Genomic DNA, 13609 nt, shown 5'->3' with positions numbered 1-13609 from the left:
TGTTCAGCTATAAACCTCACCTTTGCCTGAATGGGGACGTTACTAAACAAAATTTTTGCAATTGGAGTGATGATAATCCACAAGCTATTGTTGAGACCACACATCCTCAAAAAGTCAATTTTTCTTGGTTCTATGGAGCCATATTTCTTCAAAAATGATATCAGCTATAATGTTACAGTCAATGGGCTTCGCTATAGAGCCATGATTAATGGAATTTTCGTACCGGAATTAGAGGAGGTTGATGTAGAAAACCTTTGGTTGCAACAAGAACAGATGCATTCATTTCATCATGACAACTACGTGTCTAAAAAAAGCACCCTTTATTTTAAAACAATGAATATTTAAAATAAAAAAATGTATGTGTATTACTTTATAAAACAAAATCATTGTAGTACTAGCTTCAGCTTAAATAATTAACAAAACATTAACTTGTCATAAATTAATATATTTCATAATCTTTTCCAGATGTGAAGTTTCCTCAACGAAATATTTGCTTAACGGAGGATTGTGTACGGACAGGTAAGACATTAAAAAAGTTATTAATAAATTTTGATTACATATACTCGGAAGCGCCTACAAATTAAGAAAATATATATAATAATGACAACGCATGTGGTGTTCCTAAGGCTTATGGATAGGCTTATAACATACTTAGATAAACAGAAAATAGCAATCTACAAAAATTGCAGAGACACGCAAAATCATGAAATGTACACCATTGTCCAAATCTTGACAGGCACATGATATTCTACTAAACTGTTGCCAAGTGCATGTTGCAGACAACAAAATAGGAATCATAAAAAAAATAAAAAAAAAATTTATTATTTACAATAATAAAATTGCAACTTGCAACACATATGAATCCACGCCAAACAACAAAAAAGCATTCAACTCAATTCCCACAACGCAACCAGGAATTAGAAAGTACAACTAGCAAGTAAAAAGTAACAATGACAAACAAATAATGTTAACGATGACAACTACGACAACCTTTGTTGTCAACAATGTTCATCACCGCCACATTGTTCATTATAACTGGCCCTCCGCTACAGCTGGCCGTACGCCGCGGCGTCAAGCGAATGAATGGATGAAGTAAGAATACGCTCACCAACGACCAACAATCAACTGACAACTGGTAAATGCTCGTCCAATTCAAAATGCATTTCATATGTTCCAACATGACATTGCCAGCCATTTTGATTTTGATTGGTGGCACAAACATGTAATTTCCTCCTCAGCACAACTCTCCAGCGGGCTATTTGATGATTGCACACACGGACATACACATGCACGTAATTACACACTCATACACATATATGTGCATGTATGTACATATGGATGCGTGTGTGGGAATGGCTTTGAGTGGCTGTTGTTGCCATTGCCACTGATTCGGCCCATTGTTGTCAATGTTGCCGTTCTTGTTGTTGCTGCTGTCATAGCTGTTGTCAAAAGGTTGTTGGCATGCCGTGTTGTTTTTATTATTGTCGCCTACCTCTGTTGCTGTCATGTTAAAATGTTCCATTTGCTCGTAAAAACGCCTGCAATTGTGTGTGTGTGTGTGTGTGGGAAATTTTCAAAGTCTTCTTTGCTACGCTTGTATGCTCACAGATTGCCTAAATTGAAAGCGGCAACATTCATCTTTCTTGTTATGTTCATGTAGCATGTGTAGGCTTCTGACACATACCTTTTCTAAACACTCGTATTGCCAACTTTTGCATAGAGAGCAAAAATCGACTCCAACAACAGTTAAGTTAGACACACGTTTAATAAAGTTACTTAGCGAACTTGCAACTTTAAAAATAAAACTTAACTGTGGTACCTGTCGCAAGCGTTTTGCTCTACGATGCGCAAGATAACGGCCAAACGAAATGTAGCAGTCGCAATCTGGCGGTTTCTCATGCTGACAAGTGGGCAATTGCACAAACATGCACGCACAAAACTAATATAAATACTTCCCCTTTTATAAACAATTATGCACACATGCACACATTTATTCATATATATGTGTGTGCGTTGCTCATACTGCAATCCACGCACACGTACCTTATAATGTTCCACAGCTCCACTGGGCGTATGAGTAACATAAAGAAGCGCTCTGTGTCAGCGCACTCACACTATGGTCTGTAAATATGTATATACTCACATAATGCTTATATGCATTTGGCTGCGTGCATATACTAGGATCTGGTGCACATGTGAACTAACACAACCCATTTACCCTGACCTCTTTCGATTAAAGACACACCGACACTTGCGTATTTCCTTGTTTTAAAACTTTAGCTCATAACAAATTTCAAAAAGCGGCGAGGGAAGCAAGCAGACGTGCGCTATTTACAAACAAATATGTGCTTATGAGTATATACGCGTATAAATATGAATATGCAAAGCAAGAATTGTTAGGTAAAAACTTACACAAATGCCATGCAGCGAAAGAAACTGACCAGCCAAATGTAGAGCCTGAGAACTAGGCTAATTTCGCCAGTAACATATAGTTTTATGGAATTTCAAACTAAAATGTTTACAAAGGCTTTACAAGGTGATTGCCAAATACTTGGTCTAGCCTTTTAATGTCGCCCAGTGTCGTGCAGAGATTAGAGCTTCGTACTACAAGGCATCCAGTTTAAAGTCGGCTTAAAATGTGAACGTCTTAATGTAGGAATATAGAGTAAATGTTGAAATTTTAATCATTTTTAAGCATTGGATTGAATAGAAAATTGTGCAATAAAATAAATAAAGGAAAATTAAATTAAAACAGGTTAAAACAAAAAGAAAATTAATACTAAGAAATTATATGATAAAGTTGGACGACATAAAATCTTCAGTTTTTTGCCTTGCTATTTTTCGAACGATGTCCTCATAGCACCGAATGCCCTACGCTATCGGCTACTTCGTGACAACAGCACGAGCTGATTTACTAAACCACCCGAGATTAGCGAGTTTTAGACTTTTTATACTAGAGTCAAACTATAGAAAAGGTAGCAGACCGGGTCAATTGGGACCGCTTAATTCATCCATTTCTATTTCAAAGTAAATAGTATGAACGCGAAGCAATAATAGCGATTTGTGCTCTCGAACTAAGCTGCCACCTTTTCCTACAGGGTCTGTACATACAAAATTGTTCTCCTACATCTAATATATGCGTAAATATTGCAGCACTTATTACATTAAAGGAACAAATAAAAATAAAAGAAACGCTTTTAAGAAATTTGCTCTGCAATTAATATTGAATTATTGCATTAAAACTTTGCAATATTGTTATTATTATTAGTTTCGTATTCAATTAAATTTATTAAAAGTAGAATAGAAAATTAATAGAAGTAGTAGTGAATACTTGAGGCAGTACTAAAGAGTCGCACAGAGGTTAGGTTAAGAACAAAGCGGCTGCCCTGACAAAAAAATACCCGCGAATTGTAAATAAAACGCAAAATATTTAATTATTCAAAACAATTTTTATTTTGTCGTCTTCAAAAGCAATCCTCACCAGATGTGATACATGACTTTTCAAGTCCCGGAAACACTTTTCATAAGCACTTTTTGGGATGACCTTCAGCTTCTTCAGCGAATTTTGTTTTATCTCTTCGATCCACTGAAAACGGTTTCCACGGAGCGGCAATTTAGTTTGGGGAACATGAAAAAAATTCACACGGAGCCAAATGTGGTAAAAACGATGGTTTCGTGAAGATATATCGTCAAATGAGGAAGTTTCCCATACAAGCATTTAAATCCGATAATTCAGTTTATATGGCAGCTATATGTTATAGTTAACCGATCTAAACAATTTCTTGTATATTAGATTATTATCTAAAAAATAACCTGTGCCAACTTTTGTGAAGATACATTGACAAATGTGAAAGTTTTCCATACAAAAACTTGATTCCGATCGTTCAGTTTGTATGGCAGCTATATGTTATAGTGGTTCGATATCGGCAGTTCCGACAAATGAGCAGTTTCTTTAAGAGAAAATGACGTTTGCATAATTTGAAAACGATATCTTAAAAACTGAGGTACTAGTTCGACAGACAGACGGACGTGGCTAACTCGACTCAGCTCAACATACTAATCATTTAAATAGGGCCTTTATAGAGTCTCCGACGCTCCTTTTGGGTGTTACAAACTTCGTGAAAAACTGAATACAGAGTATATTCAGGGAAGTGAACTGCTATTTCAGCCTTCACTGATTTTAAAGCTGCTTTCGAAAATATCCACGAAAAGCATACGAGGTTTGACAATTAAGTAATGAGACTGATTTTATTGCCGCGCTTGTGATAAACCTGTGACCCTTTCTTTTTTTTTCGGCATCCCTCCCCTCTCCATTGATAATAGTATGTACCATCGCTCTAGCTTGTTTAGTTCGCCTGCTGCGTCAAGTTGAGTAGATGTGTGTTTGTAGTGCTCATCATGAAAATGGAAAAATGAAATCAAGAGCAACGCGTCGCCATAAAATTTTAGGCCAGATTGGGCGAAACAGCTTCGGAAACGTACGCTAAAATTGTAAGAGTGTATGGTGATAGTGCTCTTAGTCGTGCCCAGGCTCACAATGGTTGTCGCGCCCCCCGCCCGAAAAAAACTCGCATAAGCAAGTCGAAGGTGAAAACGATGATTATTGTCTTTTTTGATAGCCGTGCAATCGTCCACAAAAAATTCGTTCCACCCGGGGAAAACTGTGAATCAAGTCTAGTATTGCCAAGTACTCGAAAGATTGTGAAAACAAGTCAATTGGATGCGCCCAGATATCGCTCGTAACTGGATCCTTCATCACGACAACGCGCCGTGCCACACCGCCCTCAGCGTGTCCCAGTATTTGGCCTCTAAAGAGATCGCCGTGTTGCATTAGCCGCCTTATTCGCCCGACATATCATCCTGTTACTTTTTTTTGTTTCCTAAAAGAAAATCGGTGGTCAAAGGAACCCATTTTAAGTCGATTACGGACATCCAGGTGGCCGTGACGTGTCGAAGCGTTCCAGAAATGTTACGAAGCATGAAAACCGCGCTGGAATTGCTGTATAGCTGCCCAAGGCGACTAATTTGAAGGGGATGGCAGAGTTGTAGAATAATTTTCAAATATACGGTTTTTATGGAATCGGTCTCATTACTGAATTGTCATACCTCGTACGAACAGACTCGCTGGAGATGTCGGGCTCTCTTACCATCTCTCTAACACTTATATTTCAAGTACCATATCCTTTTTTCATCTAGTTGAAGAGGTTGGAAGTGGTCCAGAACAAGGCATGTCTTCAATGATCTCTCGACCGTCTTTAAAGCCTTTGTACCACTCTTCGGCTTGTGTTTTTAGATCACCGAAAGCTTTTTCCATCATTTACTAGTATTTCGCAAAGGAATTTTGGTTAGAAATACAAAATTTGAGAGAAATTCTTTGTTCGATATTTTTATCCATTGTAAAAATCGCAGCGCACCACGTAGGTGCACCGACTTAAGCTGCTATAAACAAACTGGTTGACAGATCGCGCTCTATTTGGTATTGTAATTAGGAACAGTCCTATCAATTTAGCAAAATACATGATTTTTAAACGTCATTTGTCCGGGGAATTTAATTGCAATTTCCAGGTGCTTTTTTGTCTTAATGAACATACTCTAGATGTGCGGTACGTAGAAAAACTGGTGCGAAAATATCGTACACATATTCAACTAACTGCACGAAGAGATTAAGTACATGAAGACAACCCGGAAGGTCTTGGATCAAACCCCAACACTTGTAGCAGTCAAAGTTATAGGAGAAGGCTGTTCACCTATTTAGAATTTCGAATCGTTTTTCGAATATGAAGAAACTCACAGCTGACAACTTCTCATAAGAGCTAAAGAAGTGTCTAAGTTAATAATTTTATGGGAATAGTGCATTAGCTTATCTTTCTGACAATATCGATCGAAACTAGCCATGATAGTCTAGATTGTCTTTATTGAAGAACTACACTACTACTAATTATACATAGAAATAAGAATTCCCAAAAACTGTAGCGTAATCTGTTTTAACTATATAGTAACTACCGATTTTCTTAAACAAGAATTTTCGAATAATTTCAGCTGCTTCTTTACTTTCGGCCATGGACACGTCGGCGGACCCTTGTACGAACTTTTTTCAATACGCATGTGGTACGTGGAATAAGATACATATCATACCCGAAGATCGCAGTTCGATAAGCACATTCGAGGTAAGTAAACAGTAAGCGATCACCAAAGTAAATATGTAAGTTTTCCAAATTTTCTATTTAGAAAAAACAGATATTCATTTATATATGTATGTATATATGAATGTTCATATTTTCATAAATATTTTCAGGTTTTGTCCGACGAACAGCAAGTGGTGTTGAAGGGCGTACTGGAGGAGTCCATTAAGGTCGACGACAACAAAGCCACCATCAAGGCCAAACAGTTTTATAAGAGCTGTATGGATTTACGTAAGTTGAGCACATTTTTTGCGTTCCCTTTCGAAGCTGTTTAAGTACAATAACCTTCATTTCTTTCGCATGTTTAGCTCAGATACGCAAAATAGGCGAGGGTCGCTTAAAAGAGGTGCTCCAGTCGCTTGGCGGTTGGCCAGTGATCACACCGAACTGGCAACCGCCCAATATGACCATCGAGCAATTAATGGGACTTATACGTGGTAATTATAGTGAACCGGTGCTAGTCGAGCTATATGTGGGTGCCGACGATAAGAACTCTTCCGCTAACATCTTACAAATCGATCAACTACAGCTGGCGCTGCCATCACGCGATTACTACCTGAAACCGAGCAGTGAAAACGATTTGAAGGCCTACCATAAGTATATGACGCAAACCGCAATACTACTGGGTGCTGATCCCGAGACTGCAACGCAAGAGCTAGACGACGTGTTGCAATTTGAAATCAAACTGGTGAATGCTTCATTGCCCGAAGCGGATCGACACGACACGAGCGCTATCTACACGAAACTCACTTTGCCTGAGTTGCAAGCTCAAGTGCCGCAACTGAATTGGACAGTTTTTCTAAAAACCGTACTAGGACCCGATATCGAATTGTTGCCAGATGAGGTGCTGGTCAGTTACGCCATGCCATACCTCGTCGAAATGGGTAAAATTCTCGAGAATGCCGATCGTCGCGTGGTACACAACTACGTCATTTGGCGTTTGGTGATGTCCATAATGGCACACATGATCGACGAGTATCAACGCGAACGTATTGAGTTCCGCAAAATATTGCTGGGCGTACAATCGGAGCGTATGCGTTGGTCTCAGTGCGTTGAATGGACAAATAAAAAACTAGGCTTGGCGGTGGGTGCGCTCTTCATACGGGACAACTTCAATCAGGAGAGTAAGGATACGGCGCTTGAAATGATACATACACTGAGGGAAGCATTCAATGAGTTACTAACGGAAAATCACTGGATGGACGACGAGACGCGAGCGGTGGCTAGAGAGAAGGCGAACGCTATGAACGAACGCATCGGTTATCCGGAAATTCTCAATAATGCAACGGAGCTGGAAAAAGAGTACGAAAATGTGAGTTTGTGAGTATATACATACAAACATACGGTAGCGATAAAAATGATTTGGAAAAGGTGCAATTTAAGTTTCAAATATTATTCTATAATAACTTAAAATTTAACTGCGTTTTTGTTACAATTCTTTGCTGTTATTTTTAACTAAAGCTCACAATTGTGCCCGATAATTTCATGGAGAACGTGCTTAACATACTGAAATGGGATTCGGACAAAAATTTACAACTGTTGCATCAGCCAGTCGATAAGGAGAAATGGACGACGGAGCCGGCCGTGGTAAACGCATTCTATAACCCGAACAAAAACGATATCGGTAAGCGCTATTTGAAGTTCATACTGAAACAAATCTGTTATCGTTTTTATTTTACAGTCTTCCCGGCAGGGATATTCCAACCACTATTTTATAGCAACAATTATCCGAAATCGGTTAACTACGGTGGCATTGGTGTCGTGATCGGACATGAAATAACCCATGGCTTCGACGATAAAGGTAAAGAAAATTTTAGAAAATATTTTTAAGTTTTAACAAACTACTGAAGTGCAATTATCAATACACTGTATGATGGTTCAAAACTTTAGCGTCTTTCTAAACTTTATGTTATCTCAATACTAACACTTTTTATAATACATCACAGGACGACAGTTCGACAAGGACGGCAACATGATGCAATGGTGGAACAATGCCACCATCGAAGCTTTCCGCGAACGCACGCAATGCATCATCGATCAGTACTCCCGTTATAAGATTGAGGAGGTGGGCATGTATGTGAACGGTCGCATGACGCAAGGTGAAAACATAGCGGATAATGGTGGACTTAAGCAGGCTTTTCGGGTAGGCAACACTTTTTCCATGATAATTTGCAAAAAAAACAATAAATATAATATGATTTTTGTACACCACATAAAGGCCTACAAAAAGTGGGTTAAGCGGCATGGACCCGAACCGGAATTACCAGGTCTAAATCTCACGCACGACCAACTATTTTTCTTGAACTACGCACAAATCTGGTGCGGCTCTATGCGTCCCGAAGACGCCGTCACGAAGATACGCTCTTCGGTGCACTCACCCGGTTTCATACGCGTACTAGCGCCACTCTCGAACTCAAAAGACTTTGCCGAAGCGTACAAATGCAAACTCGGCTCGCCGATGAATCCTGTAGAAAAGTGTAGCGTGTGGTAGAAAGTTCGCTATGTAGTACATAAACGTACTAACAAACTAACTTTATTAAATATATATATACATACATATATATACATATGTAATTTATATAAGCATAAAAAAGCTATTAATTGAGAATGTATACAATAAATTTGATTGGGTAGCGCAGTGTAATAATGCCAAGGCATATAAATATTCAAAGCAGTTTGCTTACAGAATAGAATTAGTATCTAATGATTTTATTTTTTTATAAATGTTTTAAAGCATTATTGAACTTCGTATATATACGAAGATAAAATAAACAAAGAGAATGTTAATTTGAGTGAGTAAAATTAACATGAATTAGGTAAATATCGTACGTCAACACACACACGCACACACGCATAACAAGCTAAGATATAAATATAACAAACCCTCATTTGCGAATTTGTATAACGCAAATACATACACACATACATACATTGATCTAACCATTCATACATACATACATATGGTATGTATGCCTACAAGTGTACATACTTACATACGATTAAAAACGGCACAATTCAATATAAAAAATTAAGATATAATTATGAAGTCGTGCACAGCGCAGATAAAAAAACAACAAACCTATACATGTATATGTGTAAAGATAAAAATGCATTCACACACACAAAAACTATGTACTTAGTATATTGATAACAAACACTGAAGAATAAAAAATGAAACAATATCGTAATTTCACAAACGTAACGGCGAGTTGTTTTCTTTGTTTCCAAAAAATTTGCAAATTAGCCTCAGCCACGTGTTGAGCAAGAGTATATGGATGAGAACATGAGTTGGAATTGTTTTGCAATTTTTTTTCTTTTTGTGTCAAATAATTTTTAAATGTCAACACTTATGTAAGTGCAAAATGCAACAGGTGGTGCCGTTGTTTTGCATTTTTTGTTTTTGTGTCAATTCTTTTATTCTTACCAACACATTAAGCGCAAAATGCAACAGGTTATTTTTCTAAGTAGGCGAAATTTTAGAGTTTGTATAAATGACCCTGCTTTGCCACTAAAAAGCCTTGAAATGCAGTAAAACGGTAAATCTAAATTCATTCTTCTGTTAACGTCAGCAAATTAGTCTAATTTGCAGGTACAGAAGTGATTTCAAATGAAATTGAACGCAGTATTAAACAATTTTTTACAAGAGCACAGTTTCACTTTATTAACAGCATAAATTATTTTCTCATTTAAAACTTATAAAATAACTGGAATGATTTATCGTTATCAACAGTTATAAAGGAGTACATAACCTTACATACTTTCAAAGAAAAAGTAATATATAATAGTTTACAGTGAGTTTTCAATTCCAATTTTTCTCCTTTATGAATGATGGAAACGATTACAACGTAAAATTATACCACAGACTTTATATAAATAATTTCAATACATACAAATTTAGGAATTTAAAATTTGAGCACACCTACTCAATTGGTAGTTATAGTTTTTTTCTTTTTGTGAAATTTTTGGTATTATATTGGTCATACATATATCTACACAGCTTGCAGAATTCCTTCGTTAAAATGGAAATATTAAATTATCACACATTTGCGTAGGTACTCAAGAAATAATAGCATCCATTCGTGTATCACGGAATTGTCGACAATTTAACCAAATGCCGATTTGAGACATCAATTTAGGAGCGTATAGTGTGGGCTGTAGTAGGACGCGGGTTGCGTGACCAACTCTGTTCAGTAGCGCTAGCGAATATTAAATAGATGAAATTTCCACCGATATTTACAGCTGCCGCCAGCCAGAATACAATGCGCCATCGTGCCAGTGTCTCGTGATGGTTTATGATTACGCCAATCACATACGGTGCCAAGAAGCCACATATGTTGGCCGCCGAGTTAGTTAGGCCATACATAGTGCCCGCATAGCGTGGACTTAGCGCAATATGATTCATTTGATTGCCTGCGTATACTGCGCCACCAAAGGAACCAACGCCGGCCAACATTACTGTTACCCAAACCCAACTGCAACCCACATACGCTGTGGCTAATAGTCCGATCGATGGTATAATGGACGCTATTGAATTCCATAATTTGTACGAGTTGAGTAGAGAAATATAGCGTTGTTCCAACATCCAATCGGCCAAACCGGAACACAGAATGCCCACAATCCAGCTTGTGAAGTAAGGTATCGCGTTTAACATTGCATTTGATTGGATGTCAAAGTGCAGAATATTACTCATGTAGGTGGGTAGTTCTGTCAATTGTGTATAAAAGGCCCAACTTTGTCCACATTGTGTTATTAAGATCGCCCATAAAGGCAGTGATGTGAAAATGGAACTCCATGGTATCACCTCATTCGTTGTCTGTATTGCATCATTTTCGTTTTCGGTCAATAATTCGTTATAATTGCGTGGTTGCATTGAACGAATACTGCGCTCTATGTAATCACGCTCCTTGTAAGATATACGCGGGTGTACGCTTGGCTTGTCGTACACGAGATACATCCAAAATAAAAACCATACTATGCCAAGTAAGCCAAATATATAAAATGCTGACGGCCATCCTCCAAGAAACTCCAAAGAGCAGAGCCATCCTGCTAGTGGCATTGAGATCACTGTACCTATGTTCGAGCCAGCATATACAATGGCGGCGAATTTATTCCTCTCCAGTGGTGGAATCCAGTGCGCTAACATTGCATGCATTGCTGGATATGTAACACCTTCGCCCATGCCTTCTAACACACGAACAAGCACTAGCATTGGTAGACTCCAATATGCAGCGATAGGTGTTAGGAGTGTGAAAATTGCAGTTATCAACACACCATAGCCATATATCAGTTTTCCACCCATTAGCTCTGCTAAACGACCGCCAGGTACTTGTGTCAGCACATAACCGTAAAAGAACGATCCTAAAACTAGACCCTGAGTGGCCTCATCCCACAAAAAATCTCCCTCCTTCGACGGTGTAGTAGTGTTAGTTGGTGTGGGTACTGGGCACGTATCATCGACGCTGGTAGAGTTATCTTGAGGTATTGCTGTTTGATTCACCATAGCCACAATTGCTACAGACAAATTAACGCGCATTGCATAGACTACTGCGAAACCCAGAAAACCCATTAAACCGAAGATATGTCGAGCTTTAGGAAATTCGCCATCATCTATAATTGAAAAAAAAAAAAACAGTATAGATTTAACAATACACACGATTTCAATATGTATTTTGTTCGATATTTGTACGTTTTAGTATATACATATGTCTATGAGTAATAACCTTCAACTCCACCAATAAGAGGCGTATCTACAGAGCTCCCTTCATTTGTGTCGGAAACATCACTATCTTCATTACTGTTCGCTGCTCTGCGATTGCTGTCTGGGTCATTATGGAAAGTGTTGTCGTCATCACCGTAATCTTCCGCTGCATAATTGCGAACAAATCCAGTACTTACATCAACGTCTACGGCAGTAGCGACGCCACGCGAGTTCTTTGTGCGAAACATATTCGGCTTATCACCACTCAACTAATTAAAACTTATCAAATAATAATTTAGAAATTAGCAAACATATTACACACAATCAGCTTACGAACTTGACTAAATTCAATGAACACGAATGAAATTTTGTTTAGAATAAAAAAATCAACAGAAAAGAGAAAGGAAAACTAGTTGAATAGCAATAACAGCTGATAATATAGAGTTGCCAAGCGCCCATTAATTATTTCGATCTGTGTATTTACTTTTATAAGTCCATTGTTATAAAGTTAATCATGTTAGTATAAAATAAGAACAAATCTGATTTACTACGTTTTAAAAGGAGTTGGAATTGGGAGTTACTATAATTCTTCATAGAAGTAGATGTAAAAAATTTTGAACACACTAATTTCCGATTAGATTTTTTTATATAACCATAGATTTTATACAAAAATTTATTTATATTTGTGGATCGTTAAAAGTTAGTTACAAAATTACAAAAACAGCAATTACAAATACCAAATCCAAGGCAACATCAGAGCTTATATCATGTGGCTCCCATATCCTTTAGTTGGTGATAGCGGTTCCAATAGGGAATACTATATTTTTTCTTCCATTCTTTAATATAAGTGTTTCGTAGTGATAATTGTTTTCAACCAATGCACAAGATGCATTACCAGAAGCTGAAGATGTTTTTTGCAATGGTTCCAAAGATATTTGATGGCAGTCAATGAATATATTATCGCAAGCAATCTTTAATGCTATTTCGTAGGCACTTGCATGATGGCTTGTCCAAATGGATGCGTTAACGGCTTTTAACGTTTCTTTTCCACACAAGCTAATGGCTTCCTGTACAGTGCGAAAAGTGTGTAACGTGGCAATTCCATTGTAACCGGTTCCCAGATGATCATGGGTCACATCGCATACGAGCACCGGTGAATTGACTCCCAACTCGTTGACTGAAATAGTTTCCCAACTGTGATTGTTTATCAAAGCCAACACTCTATTTCGTTCTACATCCTGCGCAGCCTCAGCCGGAATCGCTGTGAGTTGCGGCTGCAAGCGCTCCAAAAATGGTTTACGAATCGACTCAGCCACAAGCACAGTAACTATAACTTCAGCAGCTAAAGGGGACTGCAATGATTGTGCTAAGTGATAAGCGGCAGCATTTAGATCAGCTTTATCACAAACAATTAAAACTGTTGGTGTGCATTTGCAACCAACGTCAGCCATCTTTCCAGAAACTTTTTCACTTTGCGCAGAGGAATCACGATCGTATTCGATATTATTAAGCATGTGCTGCGTGATTTTAATGTCTGGCATTCCTGAAGTATATTGTAAAACGTAATATTTTATAAATTTAAAAATTATATCTAATACCGAAACACACACGGACAAAGTACAAAACTAATTGGAGTGATATAAATCACCTGTTAAGTATTCTGATAAGACACAATATGTCAAATGACAAGTAAACTCCATTGTTTATAATTTATTGTGAATAAATTAAT

General features: G+C 37.8%; 3 protein-coding genes across 12 annotated transcripts in view; 1 reads left to right on the top strand and 2 right to left on the bottom strand.

Annotated features, from left to right (window-relative positions):
- LOC105223031 (neprilysin-1) overlaps positions 1-9384 on the top strand; it is a 31886-nt gene extending 22502 nt beyond the window's left edge. For all 9 annotated transcript variants that reach the window (XM_011200624.4, XM_049456140.1, XM_011200622.4 and 6 more), the window contains exons 3-10: positions 466-519; positions 6040-6167; positions 6296-6413; positions 6491-7494; positions 7644-7806; positions 7864-7983; positions 8129-8325; positions 8401-9384. In XM_011200624.4, coding sequence (XP_011198926.2) covers positions 466-519; positions 6040-6167; positions 6296-6413; positions 6491-7494; positions 7644-7806; positions 7864-7983; positions 8129-8325; positions 8401-8673 — 2057 coding nt within the window. In that variant the 3' untranslated portion in view covers positions 8674-9384. The remainder of the gene's footprint in view (positions 1-465; positions 520-6039; positions 6168-6295; positions 6414-6490; positions 7495-7643; positions 7807-7863; positions 7984-8128; positions 8326-8400) is intronic.
- A 431-nt stretch (positions 9385-9815) lies between these two features.
- Positions 9816-12367, bottom strand: LOC105223033 (sialin). The gene is made up of 2 exons (XM_029549006.2): positions 11903-12367; positions 9816-11789 (listed from the first exon to the last, which is right to left on the bottom strand). The coding sequence occupies exons 1-2, from the start codon at positions 12126-12128 to the stop codon at positions 10315-10317; spliced, it is 1701 nt and encodes a 566-aa protein (XP_029404866.1). The 5' UTR covers positions 12129-12367; the 3' UTR covers positions 9816-10314.
- A 140-nt stretch (positions 12368-12507) lies between these two features.
- Positions 12508-13607, bottom strand: LOC105223034 (uncharacterized). Of its 2 annotated transcripts, none has more exons than XM_011200630.4 (2): positions 13529-13607; positions 12508-13423 (listed from the first exon to the last, which is right to left on the bottom strand). In XM_011200630.4, the coding sequence occupies exons 1-2, from the start codon at positions 13578-13580 to the stop codon at positions 12666-12668; spliced, it is 810 nt and encodes a 269-aa protein (XP_011198932.2). In that variant the 5' UTR covers positions 13581-13607; the 3' UTR covers positions 12508-12665. The 2 variants fall into 2 exon arrangements, with proteins under 2 accessions (XP_011198932.2, XP_011198933.2); XM_011200631.4 differs by having other exon boundaries at positions 13479-13566.
- Positions 13608-13609: the final 2 nt, after the last annotated feature.

Source organism: Bactrocera dorsalis, chromosome 4 (genome assembly GCF_023373825.1).
Source record: "Bactrocera dorsalis isolate Fly_Bdor chromosome 4, ASM2337382v1, whole genome shotgun sequence".
In the NCBI taxonomy this organism is placed as follows: Eukaryota; Metazoa; Arthropoda; class Insecta; order Diptera; family Tephritidae; genus Bactrocera; species Bactrocera dorsalis.
Note: the sequence above shows the minus strand (reverse complement) of the source record. Positions and strands in the feature narration are given on the sequence as shown.